At 39.6% G+C, this 21280-nt stretch overlaps 2 protein-coding genes across 3 annotated transcripts; one reads left to right on the top strand and one right to left on the bottom strand.

Annotated features, from left to right (window-relative positions):
* The first annotated feature begins 553 nt into the window (after nt 1-553).
* On the top strand, nt 554-11917 carry LOC105043142 (pentatricopeptide repeat-containing protein At1g06140, mitochondrial). 2 transcript variants are annotated; one of them, XM_073256026.1, is made up of 4 exons: nt 554-2612; nt 2815-2902; nt 8802-8931; nt 11449-11917. In XM_073256026.1, exon 1 carries the CDS (start codon nt 623-625, stop codon nt 2429-2431), a length of 1809 nt encoding a protein of 602 aa, XP_073112127.1. In that variant the 5' UTR covers nt 554-622; the 3' UTR covers nt 2432-2612; nt 2815-2902; nt 8802-8931; nt 11449-11917. The 2 variants fall into 2 exon arrangements, with proteins under 2 accessions (XP_073112127.1, XP_010918861.2); XM_010920559.3 differs by lacking the exon at nt 8802-8931.
* Nucleotides 11918-18434: 6517 nt separating this feature from the next.
* LOC105043143 (probable indole-3-pyruvate monooxygenase YUCCA5) lies at nt 18435-20847 on the bottom strand. Its single transcript, XM_010920561.4, has 3 exons — nt 19944-20847; nt 19473-19844; nt 18435-18942 (listed from the first exon to the last, which is right to left on the bottom strand). Exons 1-3 carry the CDS (start codon nt 20613-20615, stop codon nt 18718-18720), a joined length of 1269 nt encoding a protein of 422 aa, XP_010918863.2. The 5' UTR covers nt 20616-20847; the 3' UTR covers nt 18435-18717.
* Between the last annotated feature and the right edge of the window lie 433 nt (nt 20848-21280).

Consider the following 21280-nt stretch of genomic DNA (forward strand, 5'->3'; position numbering starts at 1 on the left):
TTTGCTATCTTCATATTTATGCAAGAAGCATTCAAAGCTAAATTACTAAATTAGCATCATGGCTAAAATTATACCATATTAAATTAGTGAAGCGTACGTTATATCTGACTGTTATTTTTTTTTTATTTTAAATAAAATAATTTGTTGTGCAATTTTCTCTCCAGAAGATTTCGCACACCAAAAAAAAAAAAAAAAAAAAAAAAAAAAATAAAAAAAAATATATATATATATATATATATATATATATATATATATATATATATATATATGAAGCATATGTTATATCTGTCTGTTATTTTTTTTTATTCTAAATAAAATAATTTATTGTGTAATTTTTTCTCCAGAATCTGTTATTTTTATTTTTATTCTAAATAAAATAATTTGTTGTGCAATTTTCTCTCCAGAAGGTTTCGCACACCAGCAAAAAAATTATATATATATATATATATATATATATATATATATATATATATATATATTATATTAAAATCAAACATTTGTACTTGGGCAAATAACGGCTCTTGTAACCGTTGTACAGTCGGCGGCATTGGAGGCCGTTATATCGGAATAACGCCGTTATCGGAACCTTAGCCCCTACCCAATCTCCTCTTCCTCCCTCACGATGTTCTCCCCTTCCCCTTCGACCGCCGTCAGGTCCCTCTCCGACCTCCTCCGTCTCGCCGCCGGCGCGGGCTCCCTCCACCTTGCTCAGCGAGCCCACGCCCGCGCCTTCCCCCTTGGCCTCCACCGCCACCCCGTCCTTTCCTCCGCCCTCATCTCCGCCTACTCCCGCCTCGGTTTCCCCTCCCTCTCTCGCCTCGTCTTCGACTCCGCCACCGCCGCCGGTGCTCCATTAAACGTCTTCCTCTGGAACGCCCTCCTCGCCGCCTACTCCCGCGCTGGCCTCTTCATCGAGCCCCTCGCCCTGTTCCGCCGCATGCGCCCCCACCAATGTCCTGATCATTTCACCCTTGCCATCCTGGCCAAGGCCTCCGCCGAGCTTGCCGACTCCCGCACCGGCAGAGGCATCCATTCTCTCGTTATCCGCCTCGGGTTCGGTTCCGACACCGTGATGGCCAACTCCCTGATACTTTTGTACTTCAGATGCGGGAGTCCTGATGATGCTCGGCAGATGTTTGATGAAATGCCTGCGAGGAGTGTCGCTTCTTGGAATGTGCTGATTTCTGAGTTGGTGAGTTTGGGGGATGCCTTGGATGAGGAGGAGGAGGAGGTGTGGAAGCTTATAATTCGGATGCAGATGGAAGGAGTGAAGCCGGATGGCTTCACGGTCTCCACTATTCTACCTTTGTGTGGCTGGCTTCGTGGGAGGGAGATCCATTGTTTTGTTCTAAGGAATGATCTGGGTCTGGGTTCGGATTTCCATGTGGGAAGTTGCCTGATCGACATGTACTCAAGGAGCAGACATGTGGACTTCGGAAGGTGGATTTTTGATGGAATGGTGTCCAAGAATTTGGTCGCTTGGACAGCCATGATTGCGGGCTATGTGGAGAATGGGGATTTCAAGGAAGCTCTGAGGCTTTTTCAGTTGATGCAATTCAAAGATCACTTAGTGCCCAATAAGGTCACTTTGGTAAGTGTCCTGCCTGCAATTGGATCTCTTGCAAGTTTGGTGGATGGGAAGCAAGTTCATGGCTTTGCCATCAGAGCAGATTTGCATAGAGAAGTTTCTTTGAACAATGCTTTAATTGATATGTACTCCAAATGTGGAAGCTTGAATTATGCAAGGCATATATTTGATGATGAGTCTTGGCATAAAGATGTCATCTCTTGGAGCTCAATGATCTCATGCTATGGGATTCATGGCGAGGGAAAAGAAGCCGTTGTATTGTTTAATGAAATGTGCAGTCTTGGAGTCAAACTAGATCGCATAACAAGTTTAGCAGTTCTCTCAGCCTGTGATAGGGCGGGCTTGGTATCTGAAGGTGTTGATATTTATAATTCATTGGTAAAGAATTGTGCTGTTGTTCCCAGTGTTGAAATATGTTCCTGTATGGTTGATATGTTAGGAAGAGCTGGCCAACTGAATGAAGCTGTGGATTTTATAAATTCAATGCCAGTTGCACCCTCTCCTAGTGTTTGGGGAGCTCTTTTTGGTGCATCTGTGATTCATAATAACCAGGAAATGCAAGATCTGGCTTCCAGGTTCCTTCTTCAGTCAGAACCAGACAGTCCTTCAAATTATGTGTCTCTATCAAATTTACATGCCTCCTCAGGAAGATGGGATTACGTGGAACAAGTGAGGACGAGAATGCAAGAACGAGGGTTCAGAAAGATGCCTGGGTACAGTTGGATTAATGTCAACAGTCTGTTACTTTCTTCGGATAAATTTCACTGTTGTCCAGATATGAGCTTTGTGAGTAACCTCTTATTGAGAATTAAAGGAGCTGGTCATGTTCTGAACTCTTGGTAATCTTACATAAGCTTCTAGAAGCTGGTTTTTTGACATTAGTGATTTGGCTGACCCTATAATTGATCATGAGAGCCTGGATAAGCTTCTTACTCAACTCATGAGATGGTAAAACAATATATGTGGAGTAACCTGATGCATGGCAAGAGGAATTAAATCGTCCTATTGTACCCAATCCAAAATGGTACTATTATGGATTTTTCTACCTGGTTTCTTCTTAGCTTTTTACGTAAATGGCCTTTTTCAATTAAAACCTTTTGTGTTATGCTTTGCTGCTTGCTTCTTTGTTCAATGCATCGTACCATGGGTAGGGAAAATGAAATTCTCTGTGACCATCTTATTGTGTTTTGAAAACAATAACAAACTATACCATTTGGGTTTTGCAGATAAGTTGAACAGCTTTTGAAGTTTATCAGAAATGAATAGAGGTGGAAACTGCACCTTTTTGAACCTATATTATCATCAGAGTTTGAGGTTAGAACACTTTCCGCTTTGTTAAGAAACCATTATTCTTATAATATTTATCATTACTTTTGCTTATTTTCTAAAATGTTATATCTATAACATGTGATGCAAAACAATCTTGTAAAAGTGCATATGATTTAAAAATTCAATCTCCAACTCCATAAGAACTCTTTTAGAAATGTATTTGGGTTAGTTGTTTATTGTTTACATTAAATCATATTTGAACCTGCCATTTCAATTGCTTTTATCTTATCTGATGGTTTCCAAGTTTAGCCAAACATTTGTTGGATTACATTTTGAACTCATGTGAAATTAATCTTGACATTCGTAATTTGGTATAATCACCATGGAAACTTATAAACTTCATGTTTGAGAAAGTTAAATGCATAGGCACATAAATACATGCATACTTGTATATATACATATATATACAGAGTACAAACACACATGTAGAGAAAGAGTGGCGAAATAGTATCTAGTCAATCAGATTTCAAGTTGAATTTGGTCAGGTGAAATCGGAATATGGGTCCACATTGATGATCTGAACCATTGAATGTAATCTACTACCTTTAAATTGCTTAAATATCAGTTCATATGATTCGGAGTCTCTTAGCCTATGCATCAAGTGGTGAAAACAGGCCAACTTGTATCATGTTATTTGAACCACCACCTTTACCACTTCATGTGTAGGCTAGCGGCCTCCAAATCATATGTTTTTTTGTCTACAAGAAATTTAATGATACTATATCACATCCAACATATTGGATCATCAGCATTGAACCCCTATCTTCTGATTCCACCCAAAAAAAATCAACTTGAAATCTAGTTGACTGGATCCTAGTCTATATTTGTATACATAGAAAAAGCTGTATCCATGCTGTTCCATTAAAGTTAACATTTTGTTATGATCCTGTCTGAGATGGATAGGGTGAAACCAGATACATAAGATTATAAAATTCTTTAGTGTCATACAAATAAATGATAAGAGGTGAGCAAACTGATTTTTCCAGTCACATGCATGTATGCTCAAATATGAGCCTTTAAATATGAGGATGCATATTGCATAGAGTACCTGATGAGGACGGAAAGCTTGAGGAATTTACTTGATCTAGGAATTGTACACAATGTCCAAATAAGAATTGAAAAAAGAGAAAAGGCTAAAAGGAAGAAAAGGCAAGTCAAATGCCAAATAAGAACATGAACAGGGTTTTGCTGAGGAACTATGGAATTTTAATTCAACAAAGAATATATCCCTCGTATGAATGGATGGGAAAGCAGGATCCATGAAGATGACTGTGAATGGACATCAACATCCTATTGAGAACAAGAAAATCTCAAAGCAATATGGGAGAGCAGGATCCATAAATGTGACAATGAATTAATGGAAACATCCTATTGAAGACAAGAAAATCTCAAGGCGGGTTATGTTGTCCATTAATACTAATTTTTATACTTGATAGGTGTGCATGGTATCAAGTTCTTTAAATTTCTAATAATGCAGTCAAGCAACACTATTATATACTAGGGATTGAACATGCATTTGTCATGAATCGAGATTAATGTAGTTGTAATAAATTAATCAGGAAAAGAATATGCTTAAGAGGCACCACTGTTCCTCACAATGCCATCCTGCAACAAATAATTGGATACCCAGCAGTTAAACAATGGAAACACTGGAAAAGGATGACAGGGGACATGTCCTACATTATATCTGTAGTTCAAATGCTTAATGTTAGACCAAGTTAACTTATTAGATCATTCTCAACAGTGTGCACCTCATTTTTTTACATGATTTCAATTACAGATTGTGACAATTAAGTCCAGGTTATAACAGAATATTATAAAATGTAAAACGTAGGGTATAATGTCTAGTTACATAAGCATTGACGTGAAATGACTAGAAATTTTCTTCATTTCCACTCTCTTAGGTAATTTATGTTCAACATGATTTTAGAAGTACAAGTCCTAGCCTATGAAGGAGTTAGGTGATGACTTTAATTGCTTTCACTGGAAAACTTCTATTAATATCTTTCATTTTAATATTCTTATTCTATATTTTGTTAGCTCTTCGGTATCTTTGCTCTACCCATCAAGTGGCTTAAGCAAGTAAGCTCATGAAGTTAGCAATTAGCCCAACATATTGGCAGGTCGATGTTGGGCTAATAGTTGATCATGAGTGTTCTGCTTAATTCACATGGGGAGTCTTCTGAGTTTGAGTCATGTTTTGTATTCGTTGATGGGATAAGGCCTAGATTTTGTGAGCACATGGATAAAGGTATTGTTATTAAGAGTGCTAACCTCCTGTAGTGATAGCAAAAATTCTTCATGAGCACATGGATAAACGTAGTCGTTGTTGGGTAATGTGACTAAACTTTTGCATTCTAAAGCTACGATTAACAATGCTGAGTGCGTCTCGTGATAGCAAAGCTTCTTAATGAGGCTATGGATAGATGTAACTGTTGACTAATATGACTAATTGGCTTAACATTAGGTGGTGAAATCAGCTTCCTTTCTAGGCAATAATTTACCATATGAGCCAACTATTTTATAGCTCAACTTTTTCCTCATTGAGTTTGCTTCTTTTTCACCTAGCATATGGACCTTGATGGTCCATCAACTTCCATTTAGTAGATACTCAACCACTTGGAGGTAGTGCAATGGAAGTTCACAAGTTTAACAGATTTCTACTTTTTGCACTTATGGGCCTCATTGTGTTGTAGTGGTTTCAGATAGAGGAGATCTGACTTTGAAGCTGTGGCTCACAAAATGATTGCCATGTTTGGGATAAGGACATGTAGCCTCAATAATACATTAACCCCTCCAGCCCTCCTACTCTTTGTAGCACTTGTGGAATATCACAATTTTGGGAATTGGTAAGGTTGTGTTTGGTAGCACTTTGATTTCCTTTTTAGTTCTTCAAAACATCATCAACATGTTTGTCATAGTCAACTAAAAAATGAGCAAATTTTCTATACTCATCTTTTATTCAAGAACTAGACTGACACTAGATAGAAGAAGAGATGGCAAGGGGGAAATGAGTGGGTGGTAGTGGTAGCAGCAGTAGCAACAATAAGAGTTGTGGTGGCGATGGTGGTAACATGCAGTGGGTTAGATGGGGAAAGTGGTTTGGGGGGTTGGGTGTAGGGTGTAAACAAGCCGAACACAAGGGAGTTGGCCCTAGCTTAAGCTTGCTCAAAAAATTGGGTGGCCTACTTGAGCTTAAGCACGTCATGAGGTAAGCAAGCCTAGAGCAAGCTTAACTTGTCCACTATCGAGCAAGCTTGTGCTTGGCTTGGTGTGGCTTGTTACTAGCTAAGGCTATAGGGCAAAGAGCTCATCCAAGAATAGGCCATCATGTAAATGAGTAGAGAAGAGGAGCACTAGCATCTTGTGTTTGCGGTATTGATTACGGTCATGACCCAATCATCTTTGGCATCTTGATCCTGATCATTGTCAATAATACATATTCTAACTCTACATCCTTAGTATTGGTGATGCATCATTGAGGAAGGAGGGTGACATTCATCCACCTCTATGGCAAGTGAATTGTTAAAGGAGAAGATAAAGTTGGAGCCCTAATTTTGAGGATTTTCAGGGATTAAGCCACTGACCAGGGAGAGTAATTCATTATTTATGGAGGATTTAGCCACTACCCATAAAGAATTTAGCGTTTGGGAGTAAAGGTTGGTACTTAGGAGATGAAGGTGGTAGAGAAAGTGCAGACAAGACAATGGTTGTGGTAGTCATAAAGATTGAGAGATAATGATAGTGGTTGTGGCAATCCTTAATTTCGTTATGAAGTTTAGCAAATGCATCCATTAGATAATACTCTAATGGTTACAATGACATCATCATTACAAACAAAGGATTGAGATCAAATTGCTGAAGTTTATCCCTATTTGTAAAAAATTGTTTATATCAAACAACAGAGAATGCCTGTTTTATTAAAAAAAATATAATATGATATTATATTAATATTTATTTCTATTTCAATCTATATTGAGCCAAACATGTGCAAGCTGATCATAGCTTGTGTTTGGATTATTCCAATCAAGATTTAAAATCCCATGGGATGAGACTGTCTTGATTTTTTTTATGAAACGGGCTGTTCCAACTCCCAAGACATCTCGATTGAGTCACTAGGACGCTAGCGGGATAGTATTGTCCCAACACATGGGATGGTACCCTGTCCTGGTGTCCCGCAGGACATCTCGCTAGAATCTAAATCCTTGGTTTCAATTTTGATCTTAAAAATTTGCTTCATGTTATTCTCCTCTCTTTCTAGATTTTGAATTTTGAATTGAGATAGAGAGAGAGAGACTTCGGTTCTACTCCTTGGGTTCTTAGGCCTCTTGAATGGGGAATCCTCACTCCTTTTCACCTCTTCTCCTTTTCCTTCTCCCTTTCCCTTGTAATGACCCAGGACTTTATTCAAAAAGGCTAGCCATAAGGTATTATGTGGGCTCCTTGGCCCTATATAAGTACCCAAGATCTACCTAATGCATAGCCATTGTAGGACTAAACACTTGCCTGTACGAGTCCTCATATACTCTTTTCATTTACGTCCTAGCATTTTCACTAGGCTAAAGATCCAAATTCATTCAAATCTAATCACAAGGATCATAATCAATCCATGGTCGGTCCCGATGGATCCATGCTACAGGGCCCTCTAGTCCACGTAGGCTATGAGCTGGGTCTGCTTTGATACCATTTATAATAACCTATGATCTCATCCAAAAAGGCTAGCCAGAAATTTTTATTTGAGTTCCTTGGTCTTGTAAGTATCCAAGATCTACCTAATGTATAGCTAATGCGAGACAACACACGCCAACATGGGTCCTCATCTCCTTCTCCTTCCATCTTGCTCCTTGTTCTGCCTCTCTTTCTCTCGTTATATCTCTCACCCTCTCTCATTTCTTGCACTCTGTCCTCTCTCGCACATGCATGTTTTGGGCTTTGGTTTTTTCTCTCTTTGTATGGATCCTGAATCCACTCTTTCCCTCTCCATGGTCCCTATGGCTTCACCTCTCTCCCTTTTTGTAATCACCCACGGATCAACCTCTCTCTCTCTCTCTCTCTTCTCTTTGTGGTCCCTTCCCGACCTCCTTTCTCTTTTCCTTGTTTTAGGTCTCCTTTCTTTTTGTGGTTCCTCCATGACTTTATCCCTCTCTTTCTTATTGTGTCTCCTCCTTCTATCCCTTTCTCTCTCTTCTCTCCCCTATTTCCCTGCCTATCCTTGTGGTCCCCCATTGCTCTGCCCTCCCTCTCTTTTTGTGGCCTCTCCTCCCCCCCCCCCCCCCCGCGTTCTTTTCCTTGTCCTCCATTTGTGTTCTTGGGTCCCATTCTTTGGCTTGCCTCCCCCCTTCTCATCTAGTTGAGAACCTTGATTTCCCCCCTTGGCCTCCTCTTTTTGGCTAGGATGTGAGAATCCGATTCATTGCCTCATGGCTAAATGGTTCATGATGATGGTGGTTTCCATCACCAGTTTTTGGCAATTCATGGCAATGGGTTCGTGATGATGATGGTTTCCCCCCACATGAGTTACTCTGCCAAATCTTTCTTTCTTTGGCTTTGTGGCTTGGGTTGAGGCACCAAGACAATGTCTCAACTTGTTGATTAGAGATCTTTCATGGTCGCCAACATTGGTGTTGTCGGTGGTTGTCGTTTGGGTGCTCATATCTTTGGTGACTATTCATCACTTTCAATGAGTCCTTTGGTGACGGGACTTTTGAACTTGAAAGTCTGAATTTCATTTGTTGTTTTCATTTCTGTAGAAGGTGTGGTTTGAATTTGAATCAAATTTTGATTGGCTTTTTGGTCTTTGTGATGATAGTTGAGCTCTATCTCTTGTTGTATCTTCATTTTCTTAATGAAGTGTGTGTGGCTGTCCTCTCTGTTCTCAAAAAAGGAAAAAGCTCATGTTCAGCTGGTTTGCAAGCTTAAATTGGGCTAAATTTCAAGCTGAGTGCGTGCTGCTTAAGTTTTGCTCATTCATTTGACAGCCCTGCTCAGGTGTGGGATCCTTGTTAAAGGAAAAGGTAAGAACAACATATTCTTGCTTTTACATTTCTAAAAATTGTGAGAACTGATTATAAAAGTAGAAAATGGAAGTAGTAGTACCAAACAGACTTTTTGTGTTGTTTTTTTGTTAACAAAAATTAGGAAAAAACCAATGCCAAAAATTCTTTGAAGTCTAAAGTTTTTTCCACTTAATAAATCATTATTAGGGTTTCCACTTTGAGCAGACATCTCAATCCTGGAAGCACCTCCTTATACCGAGACCTATTCCTTCTGCCTTCAGGTACCTGCTTTTTATACGTTGGTCAGCCAAAGGAAAATAATCGCTAGCTTCAATAGGAATCCAGAACATGCCTCTTTAATCTCTTGCACAACAATCACATGTATCTCTTCTAGCAAATGTGTATCTTAGCAAAAAGGCGTGAATACTTTAAAATATTTGTTTCCTTGGAGATGTCAGTGCATTCAACATGTGTCAACACTATAACAAAAAACTAAGTGATCCCCCAAATCAACCATCTATAATGTGTGGCATGTTTTGTAGAAGAGGAAGTTTGCTTGACATTTCTTCCGTCTAAATGTCATCCTTTCTTATTGGTAATTTGAGTTAGTTGTAAGAGGAGTGCCAAAGGAGCTCTGATGCCAATTCCTTGCAATTTTAGACAGTATTATAACCACTGAGTACTAGGTTCCTGGGAGCCTTATTGTGAAATTGTGTGACCCTCCTTAAGAAGAAAATGAGACATTGAACAAGAAGAGAATGAAGCTGCTTACTCGAATGATGTTAAAATGCTTCTTGTGCAACAGGTTGTATCTAAACCATCATGGTTGGTGGAGCATGATTCTTCTGATGTGAACATTGTGAACTAGTGCTGTATGTGGTAAGAAGTCGTGCAATTTTTGTTCAACATTGAAATGGTAATGATCATTTAAGAATGTCTAACCCGGTTCCCTATGGGAAGTTTTTTATTTTATGCTTGTGTCTGATGTGAATCTCTTCTAGGTTAGCGAGGTCAATCTTGTCATGTTAAGGTCAATTCATTCCCTTATAAAAGGGCAAGGGATACCCTGATATTGGCTAAAAGGATGCAGTGGTAAATTTGTTTGCCTAACAAATCCACAAGTATTTGTATCTAAATGAATTCCAGGACCTAAGGGATTTCTGTAAGTTAATGCCAGAAGGAAGGGATTTCTGTAAGTTAATGCCAGAAGATGCTTGTTGTTGATGAGCTTTATGCAACAAAGTTTCTGATAGCAAAGAACAATATGAGTGGCTGACGCATGTCTGCTGTCATGCACTGGTAACAACCAGAAAATCAAGTTTGAACAATTTCCCCCAAGTCTTCTAGGAAATATTTAGATTTGGGAGTTTGCAGAGGAAACAACCACAAGAGTCCTAGCTTGTGAGGATTAGAATTTCAAGTGTGTTTTGCCTGCTCTATATGTCGGTGTGAATTTCAGAGAGAGATGGTGCAGCTTGTTTTAGTTATGATCTTGCAGTGAATTCTATAATAATTTATTTTCTTCTTCCATCCCTTTCTGCCTTTAATTATTGTCTTCCCCACCATTCCTGCTTTGAATGTTGCGAGAGAGAGAGAGAGAGAGAGAGGTCTATGAAATGCTTATTCACAGAAATTTGAAAAGGAGTGGTGATGTATGCTCGTACTTTTTATGATTTCGCAGTGGGTACCATCACATCATTTTCTTCTTCCATCCTTTTCTGCTTTTGATTATCCTCATCTCCACCTCTTCTGTTTTGATTGTTTTGAGACAGATATTTTTGAAAATGATTCTTCACTGAACTTGGAAAAGGAGTGGTGATCTGTAGTTCTATACTAATACATTTTTATATTTCAGAGCTTAATAACAGGAATAGGGTAGTGGTATCTCCTCTGGAAACTGCTCAGAATCTTGAGCCACACGTGCTTCTTAAGAACTTTTTCACTTAAGGGGCTTTTAGAATATTCGTTTCCCTGCACCAGCACCGACTCAATTCTGTCAACCAAATTTCAGGACGTAAAATCATACCAAGCAAACAGTGAGTGTTATACTGTCTTACAATAACAGGATATGGTATGTTTTGGTGTTCCTATGTGCAATATAATTCTCTAGATGTTATTCATTAAATTTAGTACCTTGAGAATTGAAACTACAATATTCTGCAGCATAGTCAAGATATGCTACAGAATGTAAGACTGTAGTGGCCATTAATGCAGAATAGTGCTGTTCACCAGTGAGATGTTGCTTTCTTTTCTCATGATATTGATTCTTTCTTTGCTGTTCAACTAAACTGATTTTCTTCAAGAAGAAACAAAATATGGTATGAGATACAGGACTGCATAGTCCGTCAGAGCAAAATTCTAGACAAGTCATGTGTTGCTACATCTTCATTTCGTAAAACGTTGAATCTTTATCAAAGTTAAATTTAACTTACTATACTGTTGCTCTCTCTCTCTCTCTCTCTCTAGAAGGAAATGCGCTGTCGATTTTACAAATCATTGATAATATTCCTTTTTGAATGGTTACCACATTTGCAGGATGTAAAATATGTACTAAAAGTGATACCAAGTTCAGATGTACTAAAAGCGATACCAAGTTCAGATTCAAATATTGCAGCTCAGAGGACACTAAAACGTGCTTGATTGGTCGCTTTCCATTTTGCAAGACAAAGAGGCAAGTAACAGGGGAACAGGTAGGAAACCCTTCAAATGCCAAGGCCTGCTTCTCACTGGTTGTCCTGAATGCTGAGAGGAGGAAATCTACTCATCACATAATTCCACAATTACAGCAGTTTGGAGTGCACCATCATGACAACCAGCTTCGGTAGGTGGACTGTCATAGCTAACCCTAGTCAAAAATTTCTGCAAATCATTGTTTTTCTTGATATTATGTGTAGTATACGGGTATAAATTATCTCTTGGTTCTCTCTAGAGCAGTGTGCTCCATATGACTTGTTCATATACATCTCACTTTACGTGTGCAATAGCAATGAAAGTGATACAGATCTATGATGCATTACTATTGGTGGATTGGTTATTTCCTGTGATCATGATGACCATAGTAGTACAGTTAGCTAAATATCCAAGGGGAGCCATCACCAACATTCCCAATCTATCAACAGTCGGAAGGAATGTGCATTTATTTTGCCATGGAATATAATCAAAGTGTAATTGACAAGTGACAAGCAGCTACTAACCAAATCTGGCATCAAGCCTAAATGCTAGCCCACGAGGGCAGCACATGCGGGAGGTGAGACTGGATTGCCACATTGGCCAAGATTCTTCTCCATGTCCTTTGAACCTGGAGCCATGATCGCCTATCCATCAGCTCCTAACAGGTTGATGCTAAGGAAAACCTCAAGGGTGGCGTCAATCTGGGTCCCCAATGAGAAAAGGATGGCAGGTCCATCTTGACCCCCCACCCCGGGCGTGGCCGGAGGTGAGGCCGGACCACAGGGGGTGCTTCCATCGGATCTCCATCTCAGCTTCGGAGCCACCATGGATGCTATCAAATTAAGAAGGGCATATGGTGTTCACGTGCTTCAGCTCCATCTGGCACGGTGGTCTTCTTCCTCCTCTCAAGATGTGGAGCCCCTGATATGAGACCCTGTCACTCTCTTCCATGAATGCAGTCGTGCAACTATCCGTAGCCCAATTAAACATTCCTGTGGCCCATGATGGGGTGGGCCAAAGGTTGTCACTCTCATCCTGCTCAGATACTGGCCAATTGAAATGTGATGGGAGAATGTCAGATTCATGGTAAGACTGTGTTGTTTTGGTTGCTTCTGCTATGCAACACATCTATTTCAATCAGTGAGAGATCTGTTCTGCCTACCGAACCCCCATCAGCTCTGAAAGCTCGAGGCTTTCACCTTCTCTGTCCTAAATTTTCCTACTTAATGAGTGACTTTAAGGCAAATGATAGCAGGCCAAACTTCCATGATTAATTTAGATGCTCTCCTATTGATGGTGGTGTGCTCCTAATCATTTGCCACTGTAGGGATCTAAATTATTTTGGAACATGGACATGAGCAGCAGGCCTACGCCATCTCTTTGCTACTTCGCTTTCCTGCTTTGACTCTGATATCAAATTTTGGTGAAGTTCTTGTCCTCTCTGACGCAAGTGTATAGTAATCTTCTCATCTTAGTCATAGCTCATTTATGTCATGAAAATGCCTCGTACTCCTTCCCCAACCATGATGGTGAAAATTCTCTTCGGCAAACAAGAAAGAAATCCTTTCTTCAGTGTCCTTTCATTTTCTTGAAACAGTTTTTTCATCCTTTCTTCCTCTCTACCATAATTTTTTTTCCATCTCTTTTAGGCCTTCTGAGGATGGTTAGATCAGCAGTCGATGCAGCTCCAGTCGATGGCAGGTTAATGTGTCTAGATAGTGCCATGGCACACCTCAATCCTATGGGGATTTCTTTGATTTTTCAACTTTCTGATAGCTTCAGTTACTATGATTTCAACTAACGTTTAGCCCTGCTCTTTCCTTTTCATAACATTAGAAAACAGACAAAGATTAGGGCCTATCCTTTTCAGAATTGCGAGGAAATCTTATCCTTCATTCGATTGCACATGGAGATATATCCTGCAGCCTGCTTATAAATCTTCAACTATATTTATCTTGCATGTCGAGCACGGGACCAATAATTTTGATCAAAAGAAAAGGATTTGGACTGATCATCTGTTAAAAAAGATTGAAACGGTTAAATATTATTCTGATATAGCAATTTTTTACTGTCAAGGTTTGCCTTCAGATCTAATTATAACAATCAATTTAGATGGTGCATTCGTTTGAACCAAGTACTTAGTTCATGATCCTTCAGATTTCAGATAAACCTATCATGGTGTATCTTCCAATACTTGCGAATTGTTTTGATGCATAATTACAGCTCTTTGATTTGGTGAACTATAAGTTTTTTTTTTTTTTTTGGTAAACAAACTATAAAATTCTTTTTTGAAGTACTTTATGGTGATCTACTATGATTGTAAAAGAAAGATATCCTGTCGGATGGATGTTCTTGGTGTGAGCATTTCCCTGAGAGCGAGACCACGGAAAATCTAATTGCATGTTCTTCAGCTGTTGCTTTCACCACACTTGCATTGGCACGCACACACTCATGCAAACTAGAAGAAAAAAACTTAACTCAGATTTTTTCTCAGCGAATTTTAAGCTACAGTTTAGATTAATCAGTTGGATAGTTTTCTTTCATTGTTAAAGCATTAAACCGGCCTAGCTAGCTTTTTTTTTTTCTTTATTCAGTTCGATCAAAGAGAATTGTTGAGCATCCAAATTTCAAATATTGCACTTTGGCCCTCTGATTTTTTGAATTCTTCATTCATTGAAGGATAATTACAGGAACATCATAAAAGTATGGTAACAACATTTTTTATTATTAAAATTATCAAACTCATCTTTTTTTTTGTTTTTTTGGTCCAGTAATTCTTGGAATGATCCTTGGGTAAGTACGTGAATCAAAATTAGCCAACCATTCGTGAATTTTATGATGTACTTAATGATGACAGTGTAAACAACCGTCATGGACATCAACCAAAAGTTAAAGAGATCTATGATTGATGGTGGAGGTGGCTGTGCTATTGTTTATTGTCTTGCCTGTCTCTTTCATGTTTGTTTTTTCCTGTGAGTTACAAATATATTGATAAATCTCAGAAGAAATTGCATTCTTTTCTTTCTGTCAATATCTCTCCCATTAATAAATAATTGATTTCTTTTTAAACATTTTTGGTGGTTCCCGTATTTATCTCCTTCATCCTTAATTTTTTTTCCCAAATGCTGAACTCAAGATTTGGATCAGAACATTGTCATATGTACTAACTTGAGGTTGATTCAACAGTGAAGAAAAACACAAATTAAACATTCAAAATTCTTGCTGGAATTTAGTGAATGTTCATGAATGACATCCGATGATTTAGCCCTAACCAATTTTAGCGACGTTTTCAATATTCTGTCATGGGCATTGATAACCTCCCCTGGCAGTCCTGTACTAATCCCAACACTCCATGAGGATTTTACTTATTGTTGTAAAAAATGTCTTTGCTACCATTTGCATACCCAAGCGGAGATCTCACTGTCCCTCATGATTTCAGTACTTTATCCTATGTAATGGGAATTCTGTGTGACTGACTTCTACTAGTTCAGTGGTCTTGTGAGATCAGATTAGGAAAGAAACTGAATGCGCCAACACATATTAATCATTAAAAAATAGAACTTCATGTCCCAAAAATAAAAAATTTTAGAGAAATTATAATACTTTGAGAAAGGAAGACCTCAAATCCTATTTTACAAATCTCAGTATGTTAGGAATCTTTGCCAACTTTCATTAGAGGGAAGGTAGATACTCCTCTTCCAGATTTTTAAAAAAATAATAATAATGCATCTCATACGATCTTCTCTCCTTCTCTGTTGGCTTAAAGTAGTCTCGGATGGCAAGATCTAAACTATCCATTCTATATTTCAAGCGAATGTCACAATGTGGATATCTAAGGTACAGTAGGAGGAATACTGGTACCTGAGGACCAACTTCACAATAGCTACTGTAAAAGGATAGACTTGAAAAAAAATGAGGTTTTGAGCTAGCCGAGATTTATGTCTAGCGTCTACAAAATATTCTTCCTTCCAAGTGAATCTCGGCAAGTTTCCGGATTATGAATCATTTGTGATAGCTCCGTGGAAATGTAACTAAATCTAGAAATGAGTAGAATTTTGTGAAGAGGGACATGATTCAAGTAACCAGGACCTGAATTTGTACCTCAGAGTTAAAACAGAAGATGAAGTAGGAAATGCTGACTAGGTTTATAGAAAGGATACAACTGCCTCTGATAGGAAGACGCAAAAGTCCAAATGGATGGACTAACTTACGATGCCAAGGGCAACTTCTGTTGGAATAAATCTTGTTGCTCCAAAAAAAAAAGAAAAGAAAGTTTTTGGTCATGATAACCTTTATTGACCTTAATTTTCCTAGAGATCTTGCAAAGCATTGGTCCCATTTCAAAGAAACATGGGGCCAATCTGATCCTGCGATAATACCAAAAGTACTGAACTTTCAATGTCAATATTCTCAATGAAAAATTTCTAAAATACATATCATTAAATCATTCCAAACTTTTTTTGTTGTAAGAGTCAGAGCATTCATACAAATTTAGTATAAATACAACTAAGAGAATCAAAAAATAAAATATTATAGAGGGGTGCTGGAGCTCCTCCCATCTCAATCCACAAAACATTTTCGAATGCTCAGTTATATAAGAGGCGATCCAGTCAACAATATTATTTGCCTCCTAATAAATATGCCTGACATCAACAAAGGTGCACTCGCGCAACAATTTCCACATATCACAAAGGAGTGGATGCATGGTTATGACTATTATCTGCTTCTAAATCTAGCTTGCAATTACTGTTGAGTCTCCTTCGATGATAAGATGCTCGGCCCCTAAAGTCTATCTTGTGTATATGATGCTAACTCAGGCTACTCACAACTCAGCTTTTAGAATAGTGGAGTCAAAATATGGCTCTGCCCATAGCCACCATCCTGGAATCAATCCTATAAATCACAAATCCAGCACCACTATTGCTACTAGTCACACTACATCGAAATTGACCTTCACAAGACTAAGAGTTGGGGGCTCACAGGTCATAAATATTAATTGGGTCAGTGTAGGAGCTAGAGAGAGTTCCAAGTATCCGAGTCCAATAAAGGCTGCCGCAGTCATGGACGTGTGAATCATTTCATCAATCTATCTTATAGCTCTTTCTAGGATGAATTTCACAAGTTGTCTTCTTGATTCAAAGAAAATATTATTTTTGGATAGCCAGATGTGGTAAATAATATTAACGGCTCTAATGTCAGATGGTAGCCTCGGTACCTATGCTCAATGCAAAGCATTCAGGAAGGCCTACACCAACACCACCACTTGGACAATCAGGAGGAAGCAAGTCACATGCCAAACCTGAGTAGCACTCTAACATTAAAACAAGATGTGCCCCACCGCCTCATCATTCCAAACATATAAAATGGGCATCAAATGGCACAAATATGCATATATTTGCTTGTACGGGCACAGGCATATGTGCATTCGCTTATGGATAACTACAAGCAGTACAGTATGAATCGAAACGAAAGAAAGGTTGAGCTAGGGTCAGAGATGTGGAGGTCGTGGGGGCCAGACCATGTGTCGAGTTCTTGAAACGTATGTGATAGTGCATTCAAAGTTTTACATCCTATTGAGATAGGTGCATCCCAGCCATCTCAATCTATTTCTGTGAAAAAATGAGACTGGGATAAATTCAGAACTCTGAAAATCCATTTACACGAGGAGTGAAGAAGAAAGAAGAGAAGGAAGGAAAGATTAAAAAAAAGGAAAAATGAAAAGAAAAAAAGAAAAATGAAAAAGAAAGGAAGAGAGATGGAAGAAGAAAAAAGAAGGTAGAAACAAAGAAAGAAAAAGAAAGAAAAAAAGAGAAAAAGAGAAAGAAAAGAAGGATAAACAGATGGAGGATATCTACTGGTATGTATGATCAGAACTGTTGTTGGGACGAAACTGGACAACAAAATATCTTGTTCCATGGAGAAACTAGAATACTTTCATCCCACAGAATTTAAAATCTTGAGTGCATTTATGGGCTGTGCAATGAGGACCAATCGAGGGATCCGGAGTCGATGGATTCTCCACTGAGAAAAAAGACAATATTCCATGATCAAAGGAGGAAAAAATGATTCTGTAAAGTTGCATGATTCCCTGAGGTAGGAAATAGTGCTAAATTCAGGGTCTAGAATGACATGTAGTTCCCTCTTCCTCCACTAGAGATTGAAAGAATATCACTTTGAGATTCTTTACATGCATTGGAACTGAGAGCAAGGGAGACAAAAAGTGTGTAGGTTTGAGAATATGCCCAAGCCGTCTCACTGAAAAATCTCTTTCATTGCTTTCTGTAGTTCCTTCTGCTCTTCACCCATTTTCCCTCTTTTAATGAGATTGCAGTGTACACCCTTAGAAACTGCAAGGTGGCAGGCGTAGAGATTATTGGTGGGTTGACATATTAATCTGACGGGTTTCTTAGGAGCTAATGATTTGGTGGGCCTTTGTGCTGTGGCTGGGTGTTTCTGGTTCTGGTGGAGGTTCTTTATCTGCTGCAACTTATTTGCAACTCAACTCCCCACCACAGGGTCTAAACTTTATTTCCTTTTCAGAAATAATTCATACAGATTGCAGTATCTTCTAGTGCACTGTCATGCTTTCGCATTAAATTGTATGAAGTAATTGATGTTGTCCAGCTGCAACACAGGTTTCACTGCTCGAGCCTTGTAAGATTTGCTGTGGGGTTTAACCAGCCTTTTCAGATATGGACAAGGTGAAGGGAAAACAATCCCAGATTCAAAGTAGAAGACAAGTGAGTACAGGATAAAAACACAGAAGCCCATATGTTGTCTAATATGTTGGTTAGTGGGAGGGAGAAAGGGATAGGTCTGTAGAAGAGACGTATCACTGAGAAACCCAGAAGTACAGCAGCCAAAAATAAGGTACTGCTCACATTGAAGTAAAGATTTGAAAATGTTGTACAAAGTTCCCAAAAGTGAAAAAAAAGCCTCATCATCTTCAACTGTTATCTGTACAAGAGTCCCATTCTTTGTCCAAAACTTGGGCTCCATTGAGAGAGGGCTCTGCACTTTCTTTTGGTCTATTTCACACTACTCTACAATCAGTCTCACCAGCAAAAGAAAAGAGGAAAGGATACAAAATTAAAGATGAACAAAGAAAAAGTGGGGATAAGGAAGGGGATGTCATCAGATCTGTGACATGCATCTCCTATGACAAGCAGTGAGCCCCTTCGCTGGCTTTGTTTCCTCTTTCCAGACCCTGGCAATGTCCTTTGCTATCCTCACAGCATCTGAGGAGGCCCCAGAGAGCCCTCTCCTTGTGAATCCAACAGCATAGAGCCCTGAGTTCCCTTTCCACCCATTTGGAAATGGTACTTTTGGGTATCCATCTTTAGAGAAGAAATCGGTTCCCTGCAAGAAATAAACCCCAAAATAGATGACTCTCCCTGCTTTTCAAAATTATGCATACAGAATTCATAGTAAGACACATAACATGATGCAGTCTCTACAAAAAAAAAAATAAAACCTCCAATTTAGTCCAATAATGCCAAACTGAGACTAGCTATTTTCTCGGGATGGGATAGTTTCCAAACATTTCTCAGAAGGGAACAGTCTCTGGTCATGTCTCATATTTTCTGCCTTAACATCATGGTGACCCATGTCAGGAGCCCCATAACTCCAGTTTTACGTCAGGTCTGACCTCTTCTTGGAAAACATGATATAAAATTGAGAACCATGAGGCGTCTAACTTCTTTTTAACTGTCAAATTTAAACAAACAGTGTAGAACATGGGGAAGAACATGCTTAATTTTTAACGAAAGAAACCTTCAATCCTAGATTCAAAAAAGCAAAAAAAAAAATGGAAAAAGCCAAAGAAAAGCTACCCCCTGTTATAGAACCAAAGACTAAGGAGAAGAAAAAGATGGTAAGAAGTCTATTACCTGAAGCCATCGAGGAACATTGCTTCGGTATCCAGTAGCGAAGATAACTGAATCGACGTCGAGGACCTGGCCATCAACAAGCTCAACTTTACTTGGCATAAACCTCTTGACCCCAGGAACCACCGTTATATCACCAGACCTTATCTTGCTCAGGGTGCCGATATCCAAGACAGGGGTCCTCCCCTGTGTGTTCTTGAGCTCCAGAGGACCAGTGGAAGGCCTCTTCAAGCCATACTTCTCGACGTTCCCAAGAACCAGCCATGCTAACACCAGTAGAATCCTGTCCACCAGCCACAACGGCAGCCATTTCAGTAGGAAAACAGCCAGCTCGAACGTCGATTTCCCGAGAACCTCTCTCGGCAGTACATGAACCTGTTAAATAAATCAGAGCTGCATTAGAAAAACAGAGGATTTGGTTCTGAAAAAGAAAAAAATTGTCTGAATTCTTGTCTTTGAGCAGTGATTACTTACCGAATCACGAACAACCATTGATGGGAAGGCATCATGGTCACAGAGGTCGACACAGACCTCCATGCCGGAGTTGCCACATCCAACTACCAATACCCGCTTCCCCCGGTAGATGTCGCCGGACTTGTAGTCGCAGACATGCGTGACATCGCCACCAAACTGTGCAAGTCCCTCCATCTCAGGGACTACTTTTTCAGCATTCTCCCCGGTAGCCACCACCAGCCACCGGCCAATGTACTCCACCTCGGCGTTCCAGTTTCCGGCCTCAGCGCCGGTCCCGACAGTCCTTACACGCCACAACCTGCATGTCTCGTCGTACCTCGCAGACTGCACTGACTGGTTGAATCTTGGGTTGATGTTGAAGTGCTTAGCATATGACTCCAAGTAGCGTATGAACTCCTCCTTGGAGGGGTACTCAGGGTAGTCCTCAGGGAAGGGGAGCTTTGGCAGCTGACAGAATTGCTTGGGGAGGTGGATCTTCAGGCGGTCGTAGGTTCGCTTCTGCCAGAGGGAGGCAATGCAGTCCGACCGTTCGAGGATCACGAAAGGAACACCTTGCTCCTTCAGGCATGCACCGACCGCTAAGCCGGACGGGCCGGCTCCGACGATGATCGGGCCATGCACCCACACGCATCGTCGAGAGAAGAAATCAAATGGATCAGACATGCTACTCATGTTCGAATCGATGAGTGATTGGTTGGTTGGTTGGTTTGTAGGGTGGCTGAGAAGAATATGGTTGAGAGAAGATGAATGTTTAGAAGTATGTGTTGCCAATGGAGTTGGTCTGTGGAGATAGGAATGAGGATAGGAAGGAGTTAGGGGAGTAGGAAAGTGACAGAGATAGGGAGAGAAATGGAGATAAAGAGTTAGGAAGCGAGGAAGTGTTTGTTGTAGTAGAGATGGGAAGGATGTGGGGGTGTTTAAATAGGTGGGGATGGCAATGAAAGCTGCATGTTCTTGGGGGTGAAGATGGTGCCCTTGAGGTTCTCCAATGATTAGCCTGGCCGACTCCTCTCTCTATTTAATGTTTAATTTAATGAATGCTTTAAGATACATGTGGTTCACAATATATTCTACTAAAAATTTTTCAAGATGAGAAGATCTAATTAAGGGGTGTTATTTGCTCCTTTCAAAATTTATCTACCCTTTAGAACTTAAGCAAATTTTTCATATTTACTTTTTTGCACCTTCCTAACATTCTACTTTATTGCACAGGGTAGGAACAGTTGGTGATCATATGGCACATCGCTAGCAATCATACTCGCATTCAATCCATGATTCACTCAAATATTTATTATTTTTACGCCCTACCACCTTCCTAAGAACACATCTAGTGCAAA

Source organism: Elaeis guineensis, chromosome 4 (genome assembly GCF_000442705.2).
Source record: "Elaeis guineensis isolate ETL-2024a chromosome 4, EG11, whole genome shotgun sequence".
NCBI classification, from domain to species: domain Eukaryota; kingdom Viridiplantae; phylum Streptophyta; class Magnoliopsida; order Arecales; family Arecaceae; genus Elaeis; species Elaeis guineensis.